Source organism: Pinus tabuliformis, chromosome 5_2 (assembly GCF_031772625.1).
Source record: "Pinus tabuliformis cultivar Carrire ecotype Pingquan chromosome 5_2, CPIR1, whole genome shotgun sequence".
Taxonomy (NCBI): domain Eukaryota; kingdom Viridiplantae; phylum Streptophyta; class Pinopsida; order Pinales; family Pinaceae; genus Pinus; species Pinus tabuliformis.
This window is the reverse complement of record NC_142306.1, coordinates 1,003,782,392-1,003,804,720: the sequence shown is the minus strand read 5'-3', so window position 1 is coordinate 1,003,804,720 and position 22,329 is coordinate 1,003,782,392. Positions and strand designations below refer to the sequence as shown.

General features: G+C 37.8%; 1 protein-coding gene across 1 annotated transcript; it reads left to right on the top strand.

Annotated features, from left to right (window-relative positions):
• The first annotated feature begins 1,015 nt into the window (after positions 1 to 1,015).
• LOC149162677 (adenylate-forming reductase 03009-like) lies at positions 1,016 to 2,710 on the top strand. Its single transcript, XM_089435263.1, has one exon. It carries the CDS (start codon positions 1,016 to 1,018, stop codon positions 2,708 to 2,710), a length of 1,695 nt encoding a protein of 564 aa, XP_089291389.1.
• The last annotated feature ends 19,619 nt before the right edge of the window (positions 2,711 to 22,329 follow it).

Sequence of the window (22,329 nt, the reverse complement as noted above, 5' to 3'; positions counted from 1 at the left end):
TTTTTCCATAAATATTAGAATTAAAAAATATATAAAATACATAAGCATATATAAAAGTTATAATATGAATTATATTTGTATAATAAATAAATAATATAATAATAAACTAATAATAATATAATGAGATATAGATTGATTTTAAAAGTTTATCTAAAATTAGGAGGAAAGATTGAAAATAGGGATGAAAATTTATTGAGAGATTCATAAAAGGATTTGAAGAGATAATAAAAGATTATAAAAGATATTATGGAAATAGTTGAAGAATTATCTATAATTATATAAAACAAATACTTATAATTATATAAAAGAAAATAATTAAGCAATGTAGAATGGATGGATTAATAAAATTTAATTGGATAAGTCTTCTCTCTATTGGTACTGTTTCACTTTGACTTCGTCGAATTCATGGTATCCAACACAGAATTCAACATCTCCGTCCAATCGATGGAATCCAACGAAGATTACGTTGAATTCTGTAATTACTAGGGCGAAATGGAACAGCTAAAATTATTAGACTTGTTGATTACTGTCTGTCTTTTTCATTCACGCGACTACATAAGCAATCTATTTAAATCATTTCGCAGAAATTTCAAGTTTCCTGATAATATTAAATGATGATCCACTGAGACTAAATGAAAAGCCGAATCAGTGTAATTTCCAGGGGATTTTCTTGCAATCCGAAACACTCGTGAATTGAGTAATTCGGATCACAATCGCAGCCTCTTGTTCGCTAGAAAAATAAATATCTGTGCTGCCATTCACAACCACATGGCTTGACGACAGACGCTCAGAATGTAAAAATAAAAATATAACTGAATTTGGGCTTAGCTCGCATCGGCACATTCGGCTATAAGTACAACGTAGCCAAGTATTCAATTCTGGATTAATGATCTTTCCTCAGGGAATTCATTCCATCCGTCAATTCAGGTTTCATATAGACTATCAAATTCATTAAGTTCTGTCGGACTCTGTCTTGATTCTTACATTCAATCAACGAGCTTCTTTTTGCTTAGTAATGGCCGAACTGACGAAATACTGTAGCTGTCGGGGGGTTTCTTTCGAAATCAATACGAATAAGAACAACTTTGTTTCTGATTCTACAAATGAAGATGGTAACTCGGCCACAGCCGCCGCTCCTCCTCCCCGGGTTTGCTACTCCTGGCGCCGTCAGTCGACGCTTTCTGTTTCAAAATTGGCTCCTGTACTATCATCCCGCTTCAATTCAGAAAGAACCTACAGCCGTTCCAGCAGCCATTTCTGTGATATAGATGAGAGTGACGAGGAGGAAGAGGACAAGGAATATGAAGATCTCCATGACATAGAGGACCCGGTAGAACTATCCAGACCTGCGAGTGGCTTGAAGAGCACCAGCTTGAGTCGGTCCAAGAAAGCGGCAGCAGCAAAACCTGGGTCGAAGGAATCGCGGCTGTCAGTGATATTGTTAGATCAAGGCCTCTTCACTGTCTATAAGCGCCTCTTCTCTCTGTGCTTCGCTGTGAACTTACTTGGATTGGTTGCGGCAATTACAGGCTACTTCCCCTACGCTGAAGAGAAAGCTGCTCTTTTCTCCATTGGGAACATTCTCGCCTCGGTGCTCTGCCGAAGCGAGGCTTTTCTTCGATGCGTCTTCTGGATCACGGTGAAGCTGCTAGGCAGGTGGTCATGGGTTCCACTCCCGGTAAAGACCGCCGCTACCTCGTTTCTCCAGAGCGTGGGAGGAATTCACAGCGGATGCGGGGTTTCGTCGATATTGTGGCTCATTTACTCCTTGCACCAAACACTCTCCCACCGTGAGAGCAGTTCCGATGAAATTATAGGAGTCGCAAGCGCCATCCTGGGATTCCTTATCATAAGCTCACTCGCAGCATTTCCTGTACTGCGTCACCTGCATCACAATGTCTTCGAAAACTTTCACCGCTTTGCCGGGTGGGCTGCGCTTGCTTTGCTCTGGGCCTTCGTTATCCTCACTGCAAGCTACAATCCAGTCGACAAATCCTATGACGCTCGTGGTTCGAGTCTGGTGAAGAAGCAGGAATTCTGGTTCACTGTAGTCATAACGTTGGCTATAATCTTCCCATGGTTGTTCGCGAGAAGAGTTCCGGTGAAAGTGTCGGCACCTTCGAATCACGCGAGCCTAATCAAGTTCCAAGGCGGAATAGAATCAGGCATCCTGGGCAGAATCAGCCGTTCGCCTCTATCAGATTGGCATGCGTTTGGGATTATATCGGACGGGAAGGAGGAGCACATGATGTTGGCCGGGGCCGTTGGGGACTTCACCAGACGACTCGTATCGGAGCCTCCCACACACTTGTGGGTCCGTAGGCTGCACTTCGCAGTGTTGCCTTATCTGATAAACATGTATAAAAGGGTGGTGGTAGTGGCAACGGGTTCGGGAATCTGCGTCATCCTCTCCTTTATGCTGCAGCCTTGCCCTGCCGATGTATATGTCATCTGGGTGGCGAAAGGGATTGAAGAGAATTTCGGGGAGGAGATTGTGAGAAAGATAAAGAGTTACCCTGCGGAGAAGATGGTGATCCACGACACAGCTGTGTTTGGTCGGCCAAACGTTTGGGAGATGACAGTGGAAGCAGTGCGAAGGTGGGGAGGCGAAGTGGTGATCGTGACGAGTAATCCGAGCGGAAGCAGGGATGTGGTCAACGGATGCAAAGCTGTGGGCATTCCGGCATTTGGGCCAATTTGGGACTCTTGAAGTTCGTTCGACGTTGAACGTTTTAGTCAAAAGTTGCAGAATTACAATGTCATTCAATTCAACGCGAAGCAAGTAGGAAAGATTAGGCACCCCTGCCACAGTATCTACATTATAGTCCTCCGCAAAATAAATAAACAGTACGTAAAACGTACCTCGCAAACTGTTTTTCATGAGACGTTAGTAAGAGTGGTGTTTTGCAAACTCTTTTTCCTAAGGCGTTCCAATTTAAGACAGGTAGGTGTTTTGATTTCCATGAATTAATGTTTATCTAGGTTTATTAGCTATTTAATTTCTATGCACTACTTGAGAATTCAAATGTATTTAAATGGTTTTATTTTATTTTTAAACTTCTTGTTGTGCATGAACCTCAGCGTAAGACTTCGGTAGCTCATAGGGAAATGATACCACTCCATCAAAAGCTATAAGGTGATTGAGGCTACTCCGAGCATTACCTTGAAATGCATTTAAATTGTTTTCAGATTTAAGGTTTGTTGTTTCCACCCAAGCTCATCATAAGATTTTGGTAGCTTTTTATCTGTTTGGAAAAATATATTTTTAGTTTTAATAGAAAATCAAAAATACAATTTTTCCAGTGCATAGGAGCACATGTGATAAAATAAAAGTTGTATTTAGTATTCAGAATAAAATTCTAGATATATCTTAGAGCTTGAACATATCTGAAAACTTAACTAAAACTTATTTGAATAAAATCAAACATAGTAAAGAACAAAATAGACAACACATTATTAGTAGACACTTTAAAGATAGAAATTAAAGCAACATCTAATAGCAGAGTTTCCTTGGATAACATATCTGTCATGGTATTATTTTCCGTGTATGTATGAAGAACTTGCATATCATCATATTGCTCTTGTAGCTAGCAGATTTTCCTTTACCCTGGTATTATTTTCCTTGTATGTATGAAGAACTTGCATATCGTCATATTGCTCTTGTAGCTAGCATATTTTCCTTTACTGTGATTCTAAATGAAGGACCCATAAGTCAATTCTTTCATTGAACCAAACCACAAGGACTTTTGAATCCCATACAATTTCAAAAGACAATCCTCATGGCACACCACATAGCAAGGATTTCAAGTGTAAAATGTGTGTCTTGGCCAATACCTAGTTTTCATTTAATCATCATAGTATGGGAGAAGAAAATGACTATAGCCACACCACAAACATCCCCTGACTAACTAGATCAAAGAAACCTCATACTATACACTACCTCATACTATACCCTATAACAGTAGCAACTTCACATATTTTATTAACTTGATCTTCTTCCATTTTAGTAGTAAGGCTATCTTGCATTATGTTCTATAACTTTATAGAAAACCACAAAATCTTCAAACAAACAATAGACCTAGCCAAATTCCCCACAATATAAAACTTTGGTAACTTTAATTTGAAATGCATTTAAATTGTTTTTATATTTAAAGTTTGTTGTTTTCCCCAAACCTCATTGTAAGACTTTGGTAGTTTATTTGGAAATGATACCATCCCATGAATTACTCTAATTTATTTTATTATTTATTAATATTTATATTGAATTATTTATATTATTTATTATTATTATTATTATTTTTAATTATTTTATTTTTAAATTTGAAAAAATATATGTCTATTGATTTATTTTATTATGATTTTTAATTACTCACTCTCCAGTCTAGTAGGGTAGAGATGTTGTAATGTAATGTTTAACATTTTGACTAAGTTAAATTACATAAAAATAAAATAATACAATGCAATGTAAACATTTTTACTTAAAAAAAACAATATTAAAAAAAATGACCCATTGTATTTATAACCCATGGTATTCATGTGCAATATAACATATTTAAAGCGGAAATTAAATGAACTTAGATCCATCTTAACTCTGGATCTACCAAGTTCTAAGAGGGATCAAATCTCTTGAAATGCAAACCCAATCCAAGTGTTGGGAGGGATCAAATCTCTTGAGATGCAAACCTCTTTTAGAGTGAAAAAATTGATCCCTCCAGTCATTTAATAGATCTAGAGTTAAGATAGATCTAGGTTAGTTATAAATAATATAAAATAAATTTGTATTGATTAACTTTTTAATTTTAATTTACAAAAATTGAAATAAAATATTTTTTTAATATTTTCTATTAAAATTATGATGATGATGATGATCATGATGGTTAACGTCCACTGAGACCAAACTTTGGTCTATCGGACCTAAAGAAACAAATTAATTAGTTTGATTTAAGATTTTATTCCTATGCTCACAAAGCTTAGAGAGGAGCCTCCCGGGCTCACTGTAATTTTGACATCGTAAAAGGCTAGGAAGGTCAGTATTGCAACAAAGATTTTGAAACTGAAATCTAATGTGGTTGTACGCGGGGCACTCTAAGAGGAATTGATTTTCATCCTCGATGTTTGTATTCTCACAGCGATGGAAAAACCTTTCCATCCATGGTGTTTTAGGAACTACCCAACGACCCGTTTCACTATGGAGCTCATGAGAGTTCGTTCTAATCTTGGCTATATTAATTTTTTTCTTTGAGCTAGTTAAAACAGAGAGATACTTTTGATCTTCTAGGGTGGAGTTGATGACCTCCTTATAATATGTTAATTTTCTTTTAGTTGCTAAATCTTTCTCACACCACATTTTTTCTTTGAACTTAGAAGTAACAATATTTTTAATGTTATCAATGTTTTGTAATGCAACATTCTCGTCGATCTCCCAATGGTTTAACCAGGCCCTGGTGTCTTTATACCAACCTCGTTTGAGCCTTAGGTGGTTTTGGATGGAATTTAAAGCTAGCTTAGGAAGTCTATGGTCTCCTATGTTATTAAGTTTGTGCTTGTATAACAGAAGCCTAGTCATAGCTAGGCTCTCGATAGAGAAAAGACCCACTTCTATAAGGAGAATAGGATAGGGTGTGTTGCTTTTAATTTTGAGGTTATACGTTATAAAACGCTTCTAGATTTGTTCAATCTTTCTCCAGGATTCTCTAGAGATGCTACAACCCCAATATATATATATATATATATATATATATATATATATATATATATATATATATAGATATATATATACGGCATGAGGGAGGGATCGTTATCTATTTTTTTTTTCTAAGTTAAGATAATCTATTGATATAAACAAAAATGTACAGAGAGGACTAAGCCTCAGCAGAGTTTAACATAGTGTTTCAGAATATATCTGGACTGCCCCAACATTAGGGAAATCAGTCCATAGGAACAAAAAACAAAAAACCAGCAAGGGTATCAATTCTTGAAACCGGAAACAACCAAGGAACCAGTGAGATTTCTCACGACAAAGATCTAGACAAAAGACCAGATTCGAACCGAAACTAGCAAAAGCAAAAAACTAGACAGAAGACACCTGGCATCCATGTCATACTATTTGAAATCATCCGGGATGGGTTCCTCAACAATTGGGCATGCCCAATCATTCGCCTTGTCTGTCGACATCCTGCCGTGTGGCTCACCTCCACTGCCATGTGGCTCCTCCTCCGAAAGGGCGTTGCCATGCCCGTCAGTCACCACCTGCGAGGCTAACCTGTCATAACCGATACCACCTGGGCAGCGCCTGGCAGTAGAGCTACCACCCTCAGCATGCTGACTGCCACCAATACTCTTGCCATGTAGAGCAAAATTACCTTCGTCCAGCACGTTCTTCCCTGTGTCTCTTCCATTACCGCGTCTGGGGGCTTCCTCTTGCTGCAAGTCGAAATTGTCCACCTGAGAAGCCAACTGCTCATTGTCTTTGGTGAAGAGTATGGAGATAGTTGCAGTAATTACAGGCCTGTTCAGAGTGCTACAGAATCTAAATTGGGTTGAGTAGGGAGCAGGATGAAGGGGCAAGGGAAAACTAGCAGCTTGCACTTCAAAATCACCATGATTTGCTCCTGAAGACCAAGCATGACTCCATACACTTCGAGTGCTAGGATATCTGCCCGAACCATACCTCTGGGGATGATGCAGTTCAGGGGAGGGAGAGGAGGCAGAGGGCTCAAGGTGCGCATCAGTCTGAGGACGAGAACTGCCTCCTCGGGTTCCACCTCTTCGACTTTGCATGCGATGCCTCACCATGCTGGAAATGCTGGCTGAATGTTCAGAGGGAGGTATGACAGAAGGAGCGATGACAGAGGGAGAGCTAACAGAGGGATTGTGAGGGGGAGCAGGGTCAGTCTGAGCAATGGTTAGATAGCAGAGACTGGAATGGGAATGGTGATACCCATTTCCAAAATCAGCGCAGTAGACTAACTAGCAGCGACGCCTAGTTACAGTGCGGGAGCTAGGATCGAACGCTTGGAGTGGGAAGTTGCAGTGGAGCAGGGGAGAGGGTGAGACGATGAACCGAGGTAAATCCATGTCCAAACAGTTAATGACTTTTCCTGGATTCGAGCCTGCAATAAATGTCACTTGCGGTGTGTCAAGAGGGCATCTTAGGGTGGTATGGGGAGAGGCGTCATCAGCCAAGTGGCCTGTCCTCTCGCCGCCAGTATTAATTGTTGCCATTAATTCACTGTGTATCACTTGCATCCGGGTGCTCTCCTGCTTCCTGTGCCTTCTCTTTCTCTACTAGTTCATTGAATTCCTTTATCTGAGCCTCCATGGCTATGGTAGATAGCGCGTTTGCATTCAAAGCAGTGCTACTCTCCACACCTATGTTGGCAAGAAGGTTAGCCACCTTATTGCCTTCGCGGCAAATATGTTTGAAATTAACTGCTCTGTGGGTCCTGAGCTAAACCTCAATAAGTTCCAGTCTTTCTGCTAGTCTCCAACTGTTGCCTACTTTGTTTGAGGAAGACCCCTGCAGAATTTTATTCACCATATTTATTAGGATTTGAGAGTCACCTTCAATCATGAGTGGGAAGAAACCATGTGAATGAGCTAGAAGGAGCCCTTGCCATAACCCTTCAAGTTCTGCTGAGTTATTTGTATCCCATCCATTTGAGCCTATGAATGTTAGAAGAGGAGTGCCTAAATGATCTTTGAAAATTCCTCCAAACCCTGCTTTGCCTGGATTGCCTTTCAAGGCTCCATCGAAGTTCAGTTGAATCACATGCTGGGGTGGAGGAAACCATTTGTCTGATATTGTACTTTTTGCTACCAATTTAGTAGAGATTTTCAATTCTTGATTCCATTGTAGACTCCAGTTGTTCCAGATGTTCTTTTCCTGTGGCAAGGAGGGAAGGTCATCATCATGCCAAGTTTGAAGTAGAAGAGTTTCCTTGAGGTTTTGGTAGACAGTGTTCCATATGATTTCCATAGGCGAGGACTGATCCTTGAAGATACGTTTATTCCTCTCTTTCCATGTAGTCCACATGAGAAGGCCTGGGATGAGCTTCCATAAGGAGTTCAGTACCTTACTCTTATAAGGATTTCTTGCCCAATTGCGTACTGTGGTAGGAATGTCTTCGTTAATTCTGTTGTTCCTTTGGCATCAAAAAATGACTTTTTCCCAGAGCTTGTGAGCTAGTGAGCACGTATTCATGAGGTGCCAGGTGGTTTCTTCTTCATGTTTACAATTGGGATAGATAGAAGGTTCGTGAAAGTTTATCTTCCTCAAATTATCCCAAGTGAGGATTTTGTTTCGACAAAGCAACCAAAGTAAGGTGGACACCTTCGGCCAGATGTTAGGGGCCCATATATTGGTCCAGAGAGGATCTTTGAGTGCGGAATCTTTTATGATTATGTTGTAAGCTTCATGCGTAGTGAAAATGCCTCTTGCTTCATAGCCCCATCTGAGCACATCCTTCTTATCTGTGTATCTTATGTTCTGATTGGAGAGTTCCATTCCCAGGATTTGCTAGTCGGACGCCAAGTCGTTCTGGATGATGTGATCAGAGTTTAGCCATTGCCTGAATCCTTGAGAAATGTTAGGTTTCCAATATTGATTAATCTTATCATGCCTTTGTGTTTCCCAGTTAGGAATTTGGTGAGTATTGATCAATTCTTTTAGTTTATGTTTTTGCTGCCAGGAATCTTCCCAGAACCTTGCAATAGTGTCGTCCCTAACTTCCCAGAAGCTGTGCTGTTGGATTAAATTTTTGTGTTGCTTTGCTGCATTCCAGACTAGGGAACCTGGGCCTATATCACTGATTAGGATGAGATCCTCAACAGGTCCGTTGTTGGCATATTTTGTTGTCCAGGGATCGTTATCTATTTTAGTTTACAAAGCAGATTTCATATGATGGGTTCTTAATAGTTTTGCATTTATGTGATGTTCTAAGTTCTTCCTTTATACACTACCTCCATTTAACCCTAATTTATTAAAATATTGATAAAAATCAAATATTTTAATGTATATGTTTAATCATTATTTTGATAGAGGTATATTCTGTAGTGTAGTATGAAGGTGATGTGTGAGACGTGGAGTTGATACATGTCCCTCTTAAAGTAAAACTAAAATATTTTTGAAATAGAAAAGCAATGTCTCTTGGAAATACTAAGGGGTAGGGGAGAGGGTTGAATCAATTTTTCTTTACAATTGTTATATTATGCTAGTTAAGATCACTAGCTAAACTAGAACACAAGATGTACAACAACAAAAATAATTTTATGAATAAAAAAAACAATAAGGACTCCTATCCTCTACAACAATTGAACCTCCAACCAGTGCACCAAAATTATAATTTCTACAAGGGTCCAATCTTGTATTAGTACTCTAAGCCTCAAAAGTTCAGGCTCCAACCTAATCTCAACGAGGCTCCAACCTCTTATGAGGACTCACGAATCCTCTAAAATCAATCCAGGCTCCAACCTTGTATGAGGAATCCAATCCATTAGAGCTCCAACCCTCTCAATTTACTTCAATCCTTCAAGGTGTAGGTTTTAACACTGTACATAAATTACCTGCATACGAATTCTAAAATAGAAAATAAACAAAGACGAGAGCATAACACATAAAACACATATACACAGATATTTTCCCTTGGATCCCAAAATTGGGACTACCAACTTGACTTTTTATTATGTTCCTTTCAATGTTACAATACATATTTATACATGCCGAAGCATCCAATACCATGGACCAAAAATCATTGCGCCCAAAACCATGTGCTAAAACCATGCACAAAACCATAGGTAGGTTCATCCCACCTAATATAGGGTCCCAAAAAAATTTCCCTAGGGTGCTGCCCCGGACCCCGTAGAGGGGGGCTACCCGCTCCACTCAAACCCCCTGTGACCCCCCCGCTATGCAATTGATGCAATGAAGGGGGGTCTCCACCCCCCAGTTAAATAGGGGGACTAGTCGTGGAAAGAATATAACACAACCCAACATTCTCCCACTTGTCATTTTCTTTCCACAGCGGGCCACAAGAGAGCTTAGTCATTTATCCAGCTCTGCAACACCCATTGTTTCTCTACACGAAGAGAACTTCTCAGAGCTCACAGATTTTGTCAATCCATTTGCAGTATTCTTCAAAGTGTCCACCTTTACCAGCAACGCCTTTTTGTATTCTATCATATCCCTCACAAAGTGATACTAAACATCAATGTGCTTTGTCTTTAAATTATAAGCAGTGTTCTTTGCCAAGAAAATTGCACTTTGGTTATCACAGTTTATCCTTATAGATCCCTGTACTGACTCCATACTTGAACACAATTGATACAACCAAATTACTTCCTTGCTTGCATCAGTGGCTGCCATGTATTCTGCCTCTGTAGTTGATAGTGCCACTACAGATTGTTTCTTACTCATCCAACTGACTGCACCTCCAAATAGGTTAAACACATACCCACTTGTAGATCTTCTCTGATCCAGATCTCCAGCCCAGTCTGCATCAACAAAGCCACGAATATCCAACACTCTATCCAATCCTAGTCTTCCTTGGTAGCACAAACCATAATCACTAGTGTCATGCAAATACCTGAAAACCCGCTTTATTGTTGTCCATTGCTCCTTCCCTACTTTTGACATAAACCTTCTCAATACTCCCATTGCATGTGCAATGTCTGGTCTAGTACAGACCATTGCATACATTAGGCTACCAACTGCACTTGCATATGGAACATGGGACATGTCCTCTTCCTCTTCTTGTGTCTTGGGACACTGTTCAAAAGATAAATTCACACCTACAGGAATAGGAACCTTCACCGGTTTACTATCCTGCATATTAAACCTCTACAGTATTATCTCGACATACCTCCTCTAATTTAACCAAAGCTTCCTCTTTGCCCGATCTCTTTTAATTTCCCTGCCTAAAATATAGTTTGCAGCACCAAGATCTTTCATGTCGTATTTGGAGGCCAATTGGGTATTCAAATCCTGGATAATTTCTTTGTCATTTCCAACCAGCAACATATCATCCACATACAAGACCAGATAAATAACATGGTCACCAATTGATTTAAAATACACATAATGATCTGCTTTGCTTATGGTGAAGCCAAGTCCCCGTATAAATGTATCAAATTTCTGATACCACATCCTTGGTGACTGTTTTAGCCCATATAGAGACTTTTTTAACTTGCATACCAGTTCTTTCTTACCCTTCACCGTAAAGCCTTTAGGTTGCTTCATGTAGATCTCCTCTTCCAAATCCCCATGAAGAAATGTTGTCTTCACATCCATCTGTTCTACCTCAAAATAAAAAGCAACAACAACAGATAAAAGTAATCTAATAGAAGCTACCTTGGCAATAAGAGAAAAAATATCACCAAAATCAATTCCCAGCACCTGGGAATAACCTTTTTCTACCAACCGAGCTTTGTTTATCTCCACCTTTCCTTCTGCATTTGTCTTCTCCTTGAACACCCATTTTCTACCAATGGGTTTCCTTCCAGCCGGCAACTCCACCAGATCCCAAGGCTCATTTTTGTGCAAAGACGCCATTTCATCAACCGTGGCCTCTTTCCAGAGTTTTCCATCCTCTGAATCTACTACTTCCTTCACAGTTCTGGGATCATCATCAGTAATAGATAAAGAAAAATTTGAACAGAAAGCAGATGGACTATACCTTTCTAGCTGCCTTTTTTCTCAAAGTGATATTCTCAAAACCGGAGTTTGTGGCTCTTCATCTTTTGGTTCCTCTTCTGCTATAGAGTCTGATTATTCCTCCTTTAGCTCAAACTCTATCTTCTCAGTTTTCTTTCATGGGACTTCATGTTTAATAACATTTTTCACCTCTCTGAACACCACATCTCGGCTGCACACAACGTTCCTTCTTACTGGGTTCCAAAGCTTATAACCCTTTAAACCATCCTTATACCCAATAAAGATGCACTTTTCAAATGTACTATCCAACTTTGTTCTTTTCTCCTTTGGAACATGTACATATGCATCACATCCAAATACCCTTAGATTTGAAAGAGAGGGTTCCTTACCAGTCCATACCTCTTGTGGAATCTTATCCTCCAACGCTGATCAAGGTGATCTGTTGATCAGGTAACATGCTGTCTCCCCCGCCTCTGGCCAGAATTCCTGTCCTAACTCAGCACCACTGAGCATGCTTCTTACCCTTTCCATCAACGTCTTGTTCATTCTTTATGCAACTCCATTTTTCTCAGGTGTGTATGGAGTAGTCTTTTGTCATGTTATACCACACTTCTTACATAATTCTTCAAATTCCTTGCTGCAAAACTCTTCACTGTTATCTGTCCTCAACACCTTTATCTTCTTCTCTGTCTCGTTTTCCACCAGAGCCTTAAATTCTTTAAACCTTTCAAAGAATTCAGATTTCTTCTTGAGAAAATATATCCATGTATTACTTGAGAAGTCATCTATAAATGATACATAGTACATAGACTTACCCAGTGATGGAACCTTCATAGATCCAAACACATCAGTATGCACAAGTTCTAATATTTGTTTCACCCTCTTACCACCCAGAGGGGAAACTCACCAGATTCTGCTTCCCATATACACAATTTTCACAGAAATCAAAATCCAGAGAGTTTCACAGAAATCAAAATCCAGAGAGCTATTAGTCATACCTTCTACCATACTTTTACCATGAAGTATTCAAATGCCCTTCTCTCCAATATGTCCAAGCCTTTGATGCCATAGCATGGTCTTTTCTCCAGAGACCACTAGATTTTTTGCTCCACTTTCAGGAACCACAAAACTGTTGCACCCATCAATAACAGTGCTACCTTGTAGCTTGTACGGAGTTCCAATCCGAACTCCCTGCATCAATACCAGTGCTCCCCAAACCATCTTCCAAGTATCTTTCTCGAACACTATTTTTACACTGTATCATTGTTTGGACTTCAAAATGTCATACAAATATCACTCATTACCAAACATTTTTCACCTATGCTTCCATTATATCACCCATTATTCACCACCATGTCACTTCATTTTCCCTATTATTCACCATTAATGGGTCTCATTTATATTTTCCAAATATTATTTATTTTTAAGAATTTTTAAGAGAAATTCTTGATTAAATATTAGAAAATAATATATTTTACTTTATATATGGAAAGTGGGTTGTTTTTGTGACATGTGTAGGTGCCAAGGAAGCTTCCAAGACACCTTTATGTGGCCTTGAATGATCAAATTCGAATTTGAAGAGATAAACCTCATGGAGAAGATCAAGGACAAAAGGGGTTATGTGTCTAGATGGTTGAGAGATTTATGGAACTAAAGAGATATTAGTGGATGATCATTATGAGTTTGTTACTCATCCCATTGTATAAATAGGAGTACAATCTCCTCCATTTGTAATCTTAGAATCTTGAAGTTTTTGTAATCTTAGAATTTTGGAGTATGTAATCTTAGAAGCTTAGAGTTGTAATCTTAGAGTTGGTTTGTAATGGAGATTTTGGAATAAAGGATCATACTTCAATTTTGCTTCTACATTTGAGTCTCCATTGAAGTGGTGTGCTTGTGGAGTTATGGAGGGCCCCCATGGCCTCACTTGCATGCTTATTTGCTTATTTTAGGTATAATTTATTTTATGTTTTTGTTTGATTTCAGTTTTCAAGTTTTTGTTAAATGTTCTAATATTGGAAGAGTCTTATTTGAAAGTGTTCTTGTAAGAGAACCGTAAGATTTCAAACAATTATTAGATCTAGGCTTTTAAGTTCTTATTAGATGTTCTAATGTTGGAAGAGATCTTGTAGAATATGTTCTTGTAAGAGAACCATAGATCTCAAACAATTGTTAGATCTAGGTTTGATTAGTTATTGAAAGAGGTCTTAATGAATCTTTTCTTGTAAGGGGACCTTAATATCTTGGACAAATTAGGAATCCTTCTAAATCTATATATTTTAGATAAGCGCTTCTAAGTTTACCTTCTTGGGTTGACATTAAATTGAACTCTAATTGACATCATCAATTGGAACCAAACATTTTGGTGTCGTTGCCGGGGAAGTGCAACTAGAAGGATTTAGTAATTATTTTATGCATTTGTTTTTATGGACTAATTTGTGGAACTTGGTGACAGAAGGTTCATAAAGGAGTTCAAAGTTTGGAGCATTTTTTTTTATTTTCGCACATAGTTAATTTAAATTCGATTTTTATTTTAAAACCCCCCATTTCTCACTAATCCATCTACGGATGAGGAATCTGATAATGTTGAACAGGTACTTCTTGGAGAGCAAGGACAATAACCTTGAGCCAACTCTAAGATAGGATTCTCACATACTTGCAAAACATAATGTAAAATTTTTAAATCTTGATGTGAGCATGTTTGAATTTTTAGTCTATAGATGGCTTCATTGGAAGCATTCTTTTACTTAGAAAATAAAACATCTTTTAAGTTAATGTAAAATAGATTAGAAAAATAAAAATGAGATCTCATTAGAAGTCATTAGAAGTCATTATCATTAGAAGTTTTTAGTCTTGTTTTCAAAAAATAAATCATCATGAATAAATTCAGTGGCACATCTTTGCATCTCTATGTCTTGTTTCTGTATCATGGGTGAGCCAAGAGCTTGATTATTGGAAAGCCTTGTCTTTCGAGAGTCTAAACGCCCCCGTGATATTGCAGAAAGAGTGTAGATAATGCAAGGTTTTGTCGCAAATCTTAATTGTGTTTTATCCATCCACGCTAACCTGCATAAATAAAAATAAATCAAGAGATTAGTATGCTCTCTTCCTGCGCTTCGAGCGATCAGGAAGATCAGAAAATCTATTGAATTATTTACAAAATGAAAAAAAACATCTTGTCAAAAATTTAATTGATTTTCACCCAAAACCAAATCTGCATCTACATCATTAAATGTCAACCCATAACACCAAATCAAACCCACATATTTCAAATTCAAAAAATTCCGATCAAACATATTAAGGACTCATTTCCAGGCCCCTTCATAAAAAATGGCATTTTGATTCCTTTGAGAATAGTTGATTTGGGAATATTATGTACCAATTTTAAAATCATATTAGGTATCCATGTGGGCATGTAGTAACATTCCTGCTCAGAGAAGCCGAAGTTTTCACCAATATACATTTTTGAAAACAGGCTTATGGCATTGTCATCATGATGCTTGGGACTCTACGAAGATTAAATACATTTTTCATGCAGTATGAGTAAATAATTTCTTTTTCTGTGTGAACTTAGTCTGAGTTGGGCGTATTTGTAATGGAAACAAAAATGATTCTTTGCTCTCAAACCCAACCACTGACCAAGAAATTCAACATTTGAAGAATATTTTTATGGTGTACTGAGCTGAAAGTCGACTATCTAATTGTGTGGTGAGCAATGATCACATTTATCTCATTCATACCAACCTAGATAGAGAAACAAAAGGATTAATGACAGATGTTTTGAAAATTTAAATTTTCAGGAAAACTATTGATCTAACCGATTTTGCCGAGATTTAAACTCAACAGCATGAAATTCATGGATAAAAAGACCAAATGCCCATACTGCAGATTAGGAGGGCGCTTTCAGTGAAGGCTACGAGAGGAAAAGTCGTGCGAAATGTTCTTTAATTTGTAAAATTTACCGCAGGTTGTGAGACAGAATTTGCCTGCTGCTGCTGTTGGTTCTCAGGTGAGGTGCCAACAAGGTGAGGAGCATCGGGAGGTGGGTTACGACCAGCTCCACCTTGCCAAAGCTTCCCATCTTTGTGATAAGGAGTGAACGCAGCCGCGCAATTACCAAGGAACATTGACAACGTGAATGCTGGTAATCTCTGCATTTCTGCATTTTACAATGATTCATATGACTCAGAGATTGATATTCTGTGAGTGATAAGATGTAATTTGGGTAGAAGACCATGTTTTGCAATGTATGATATCTTGTTTGTTGACTGAGCAATTTCTACGTGACATTAAACAGTAAAGAGGCTAAAATATCGCAGAAAATCACTCAGGATATTTCTTCTTCCATAAAATCCGTCTTATGCTTTCCATGCCACCTTCTGCGATGGTGATGTTGCCACTTCTCCTCTCCTCACGGGATGCTTGAGTGCAGCTGTTGGGGAAGAGAGCGATAATCTGCAGATTTTGTAGAATAATTTCTGATATCTGTTGAGAGCGATTTGTGCAGGAGCGATTTGATGATTATGATGAATTCGCAATCTCTTATATCAGAAGCAGAACGTCAGCCATTTTTCCAGCCAACTAATGCAGCGTCAGTAGTATCGACCTGCTCCATGCCACCTCGCATTGTTTGACTCCGACGGTCACTATGCGCCGAATGGACTGCAAACTCATCATGCCACCGTGACACGCATCTGAAGACTACGACATCAAACTTTGGACATATATAATTCTCGGCATATGGTTGACATAAACTATGGGAGTTGTATGCGCTAATCAAATGGTCACACCTCACCATGCCACGGTAATAAACGTGTTGAGTCCTCCCACTCGGCATGTTGAACATATGAATTTCAATTTTGTTTTCAAAACAATGCGACATCACTGGCATATTACATGGTAAATAACAGCAATGGAAAATAATGGTAAGAAATAGAGTTGCATCATTTTTAACGGTTACTGGATATCCATTCATTTTCAAATTTGAAAGAATATATTGTTGCAAGAAGTCGCATTCTTGTTGGAAACTAGCCCAACATTTTGTACCGATCATCTTCACGAACAGATAAAGGGCTTTTGAAGCAAACATTTTGGTGCCACCAACAAATTTTATGGTACCAAGAATCGAGATAAACCTTTGAACTTTATTTCCTTGGAAACAAATGCCTTTCTCTGCTGAAAACGTAAGTGAAATTTGGTGCGTTGAAATTCAGATATGCTTATGCATTCTATTTGGTGCGTTGAAAAGTCTTTGAAGGTCGAAAATGATGTGATACCATTGGTAACTTCTTTCATGGTCACTTTATTGCAGGTTGAAATTTTGTTTTTACAATCACTTTCATACAATGGTTCACATATTAAATGTAAATTGGTTCATATGTCTTATGCACATTCATTGACTTTCTATGTGCGCTCCATTCAAGCGTTTGATATTTTTTCATGTGTAACGTTGTGAGTTGGTGATGTTATGGTATATGGGCAAAGCACAGAAAATCACGACACGACGAAACTTTCGATAAAGAGTAACAATTAGTTTTCTTTTTGAATTTATTTTTATTTTTATTTGACGCATTTGTATTAACATCTTGCAATTTTTAAATGATGTAGATTTTGGCAAATACAAGATCGATCGATGACGACATGTGAAATTTAATATCATAGATGCAAATCATGAAACAATTTCGACGATCGTCAGGATTTACATAGTTGCAATGAAATTGAATTTTATTTACATAAGAAGGGAATTAATTATACTCATTTCATAATTTAAAATGGATTTGTAAAAAAAATCATAGAATTGGGCTAACTTATACATTTGATTTTATTTAAATCTGTTTCATTGGTGTTTAATTTTTGCATAAAAAACCAAGTAGAAATTGATCACTTTTGCTTGGATATATTTATGTTTTGTGAATGCCAAGTTTTTGCAGGTTTACGTTAATCAGATGATCATTCAAGGAGTCTAATTTGTCGACAGTTGGACTTCCAACAGATCAATTTTATGATGAATCATGTGAATAAGTCCATATTCATTACAACCAGTCTTTTATTCCCTTTGTAAAATTGTAAATCCCAATGAGTCCTCAATGCAAGCCAAAATCCCTTTTTCCCAGCAAGTTTCAATCATGCAGTCAAATCTACTTCTTTTCATTCACCCCTAACCCACAAAATAAAACAAGAAGCTCACTTACAAAAAGCTCACTTATTGTCATTTTCCTTGTCATTTCCATTTCCTTTTTTTTCTACCATTTTCATCTTCCGCCAATAAAATCCTGCTTCTACATATCACTGAGTCAAAGTCGTAGAGTCTAATTATCTTTGTAAAAACACCTAGAGGCTTGCATGCCTTAATGGCAAGTACTCTTGCCAATGAACAATGGGAGTACATTAATATCCCTTGTTCGTTGGATCTTGTAGGTGACTTGACCACGAAAAATTCATTCGTACCTACAAATATGTGTTAGGCATCTTGACTCCCATTGGAATCAATGGTGGGAGCTCTCGTGTTGGCTAGTGGCATTCATTAATGGCCACTAAGTCAAAAACTTCTTACTATGTTCGACACCAGCACATTTAATCACATAGTAAGATTTGTGCCATCGACCGTTGAAGACTTGAAGACCCATATTTTGTAGCAGATGAAGCAGATTTCCTTTCATTGTTTTTCAGTTTGTCATGACTTGAGGACAAGTCAACAAATAAGTTTGGGAGGAGGAAAATGTAACTTATATATTTTGTATACCTTCCAAGCCTTATAGATTTTCAGCCATATTTAGTAGACTCATCAGATTCATCAGACTATCCAGTAGCAGATATAACAATACAGATCCATCTTTCATCCACAACTTGCAGAAAAAGCTTCAGATCAGAATTGTAGCAGCTGAACATGCATGATTCATCCACTTTTGTAGGTAAGTAAGGTATGATGTTTTCTAACGTTTAATCTTGAAATTCTTTTTAGATGCTAAAATGATGATATTTGGAAAATATTCCACTATTTCACTATTCCCTTTCTCATTAAAAATTGTCAAAAACCATCAGTTGGGGAGGGGGGAATTTCACACTTCATTTTTTACCTCATTCATATTACATCTTAACCCACATAGTCTTCCCACAATAAAAACTACTACAAAATGATGAGCATATTAAATGACTTCTTAAAATGATTGATCTCAACAAAGTAAATAATGATTGTAAACACAAGAACCAATCATTAAAAAGAGATCTCAACAAAGTAAATAATGATTGTAACACAAGAACCAATCATTAAAAGATGCAAATGCTTTGAAAAATTAAAAGTTATCCAAAGATGTGCAAAGTTAAAAGGAAGTCCATGATTGAAAGATGTTTGTTACACAAGAACCAAACATCTTGTAAAAGGAAGCTCATCTAAGAAATAAATCAAATAAGTCATTGTAGTAGCTTGCATGAGGACATGCAAGAGCTTCAGTTGGGGAGTATGTTTGGACTTCAAAATGTCATACAAATATCACTCATTACCATACATTTTTCACCTATGCTTCCATTATATCACCCATTATTCACCACCATGTCACTCCATTTTCCCTATTATTCACCATTAATGGGTCTCATTTATATTTTCCAAATATTATTTATTTTTAAGCATTTTTAAGAGAAATTCTTGATTAAATATTAGAAAATAATATATTTTACTTTATATATGGAAAGTGGGTTGTTTTTGTGACATGTGTAGGTGCCAAGGAAGCTTCCAAGACACCTTTATGTGGCCTTGAATGATCAAATTCGAATTTGAAGAGATAAACCTCATGGAGAAGATCAAGGAAAAAAGGGGTTATGTGTCTAGATGGTTGAGAGATTTATGGAACTAAAGAGAGATTAGTGGATGATTATTATGAGTTTGTTGCTCATCCCATTGTATAAATAGGAGTACAATCTCCTCCATTTGTAATCTTAGAATCTTGAAGTTTTTGTAATCTTAGAATTTTGGAGTATGTAATCTTAGAATCTTAGAGTTGTAATCTTAGAGTTGGTTTGTAATGGAGACTTTGGAATAAAGGATCATACTTCAATTTTGCTTCTACATTTGAGTCTCCATTGAAGTGGTGTGCTTGTGGAGTTATGGAGGGCCCCCATGGCCTCACTTGCATGATTATTTGCTTATTTTAGGTATAATTTATTTTATGTTTTTGTTTGATTTCAATTTTCAAGTTTTTGTTAAATGTTCTAATATTGGAAGAGTCTTATTTGAAAGTGTTCTTGTAAGAGAACCGTAAGATTTCAAACAATTATTAGATCTAGGCTTTTAAGTTCTTATTAGATGTTCTAATGTTGGAAGAGATCTTGTAGAATATGTTCTTGTAAGAGAACCATAGATCTCAAATAATTTTTAGATCTAGGTTTGATTAGTTATTGAAAGAGGTCTTAATGAATATGTTCTTGTAAGGGGACCTTAAGATCTTGGACAAATTAGGATCCTTCTAAATCTATATATTTTAGATAAGCGCTTCTAAGTTTACCTTCCCGGGTTGACATTAAATTGAACTCTAATTGACATCATCAATTGGAACCAAACAATCATCCATCTTGCTTACAGAAATCAAATTTCTAGCCAATGAAAGAATATGCAGAACACCCGGAAGTGTTCTAACCCTTCCACCTTGTAACTTCAACTTTACTTTTCCGCGACCAACGATTCTAGTCTTCCTATCATCCCCTAAGAATACATCACCACCATCATATTTCTCATACTCACAGAACCACTCTTTATGGGGAGTGAAGTGAAAGGATACACCTAAGTCAATCAACCATGCTTCATGATCTACATGTGTACTTGAAGAAGCCAAGTATACATCCCCACCTTCATTTAAGGTGGTTTTCACCTCTGCGGAAGGAGCATCATCAGATCCCTATCCTTTTTCAGGAGCTTTAAATTTATAGTCCCTTTTGTAGTGCACTTCCTTTCTGCATTTCTAGCACACCACCTTTATAGGTTTTCTTGGAGATTTAGATCTCCCACTCGATGACTTATTTTTGTTTATGTTCTGGGATAGTCCTCGTAAAGACAAGGCATCACCATTATGGCTCTCCATATTTTTCTGTCTCATCTCCTCCGTCAGCAAGTATGAGACTATTTCATCAAACTGCAAGACAGTTGCATTGCTACCTATTGCAAGAACCAGACTATTCCACGAATCTGGTAGAGAACACAACAAACTGATGCACTTATCTTCATCTGAAATTTTAATATCAACAGATAATAACTAACTTACCACAGTACTAAATGCATTCATATGCTCTATCATCAAGTCTCCATCTTTCATCTTCTGGTTATATAGTTTTTTCCGTAGAAACAGTTTATTCACTAGAGACTTAGATTGGTACAAAGTCCCTAACTTATCCCACAAAGCCTTCGTCGTAGCTTCCCTTGATACATTCAACAATAATTAATCTGAGACACACAATCATATTGTGCTCTTTGCCTTCCGATCCAACTTCTTCCATTCTTCATCAGACACTCTCGTTAGTTTAGTACCTAGATCTACCGTGATCCACTGATATTTATCCACCAACAGATCCTCCATCTTGAGTTTCCACAACTTAAAACTCTGACCATTAAATTTCTTGATCTCTATCTTTCCACTGCTTGCCATCTTCTTTCACCACCAGAATCAATCTCATAGATCTCCCACTGAACAGGGTCTACCACAGGCCCGAGCAAAACCCCTCAGCAACAAAGGCGCCCCCTTGAATCCAAAACAGCTCTAATACCAAATGTAGGTTTTAACCCTGTACACAAATTACCTGCATACGAATTCTAAAACAGAAAATAAACAAAGGCGAGAGCATAACACATAAAACACATATACACATAGATTTTCCCCTGAATCCCAAAACCGGGACTACCAGCTTGATTTTTCATTATGTTCCTTCCATTGTTGCAATACATATTTATACATGTCGAAGAATTCAATACCATGGACCGAAAACCATCGTGCCCAAAACCATGTGCTAAAACCATGCACAAAACCATAGGTAGGTTCATCCCACCTAATATAGGGTCCCAAAACATTTTCCTCGGGGTGCTGCCCCAGACCTCGTAGAAACCCCCTGCGACCCCCCCGCTGCACAATTGGCGCAACGAAGGGGGGGATCTGCCCCCCCTCTAACCCCCTCGTTAACTAGGGGTACTAGTCGTGGAAAGAATATAACACAACACAACATTTATTTGTTGCCAATTAGGACTCTAATCCTCAAAATTTCAGGCTCCAACCTCTTATGAGGAACCACAGATCCTCTAAAATCAATCTAGGCTCCAACCTAATTTCTTACAAGGCTCTAACCTTGTATGAGGAATCCAATCCTTTAGAGCTCCAACCCTCTCAATTTACTTCAATCCTTCAAGGTGGCTTCAAGACTTCCAAAAGTCTCTTCAACAAGTCTAGAAAGAGGTCTCCAATAAAAACTCCAATAATGCTTCAAGAATTTCTCCAGCAATTCTTCTAGGATATCTCGAAGGAGTCTTCAAGATCAACTTCAACTTCATGTTTGCAACAAGGGGTCTCCAAAAGCTACTTATACAGATGTCTTCAAGGGGCCTTCAAGATCAACTTCAACATATTTGTTCCAAGGTTAGCTCAAAAGGTGTTCCATGTAAGCTACAAAATTTGCTTTGCAATGATACTCCAAGGTCTACTCAA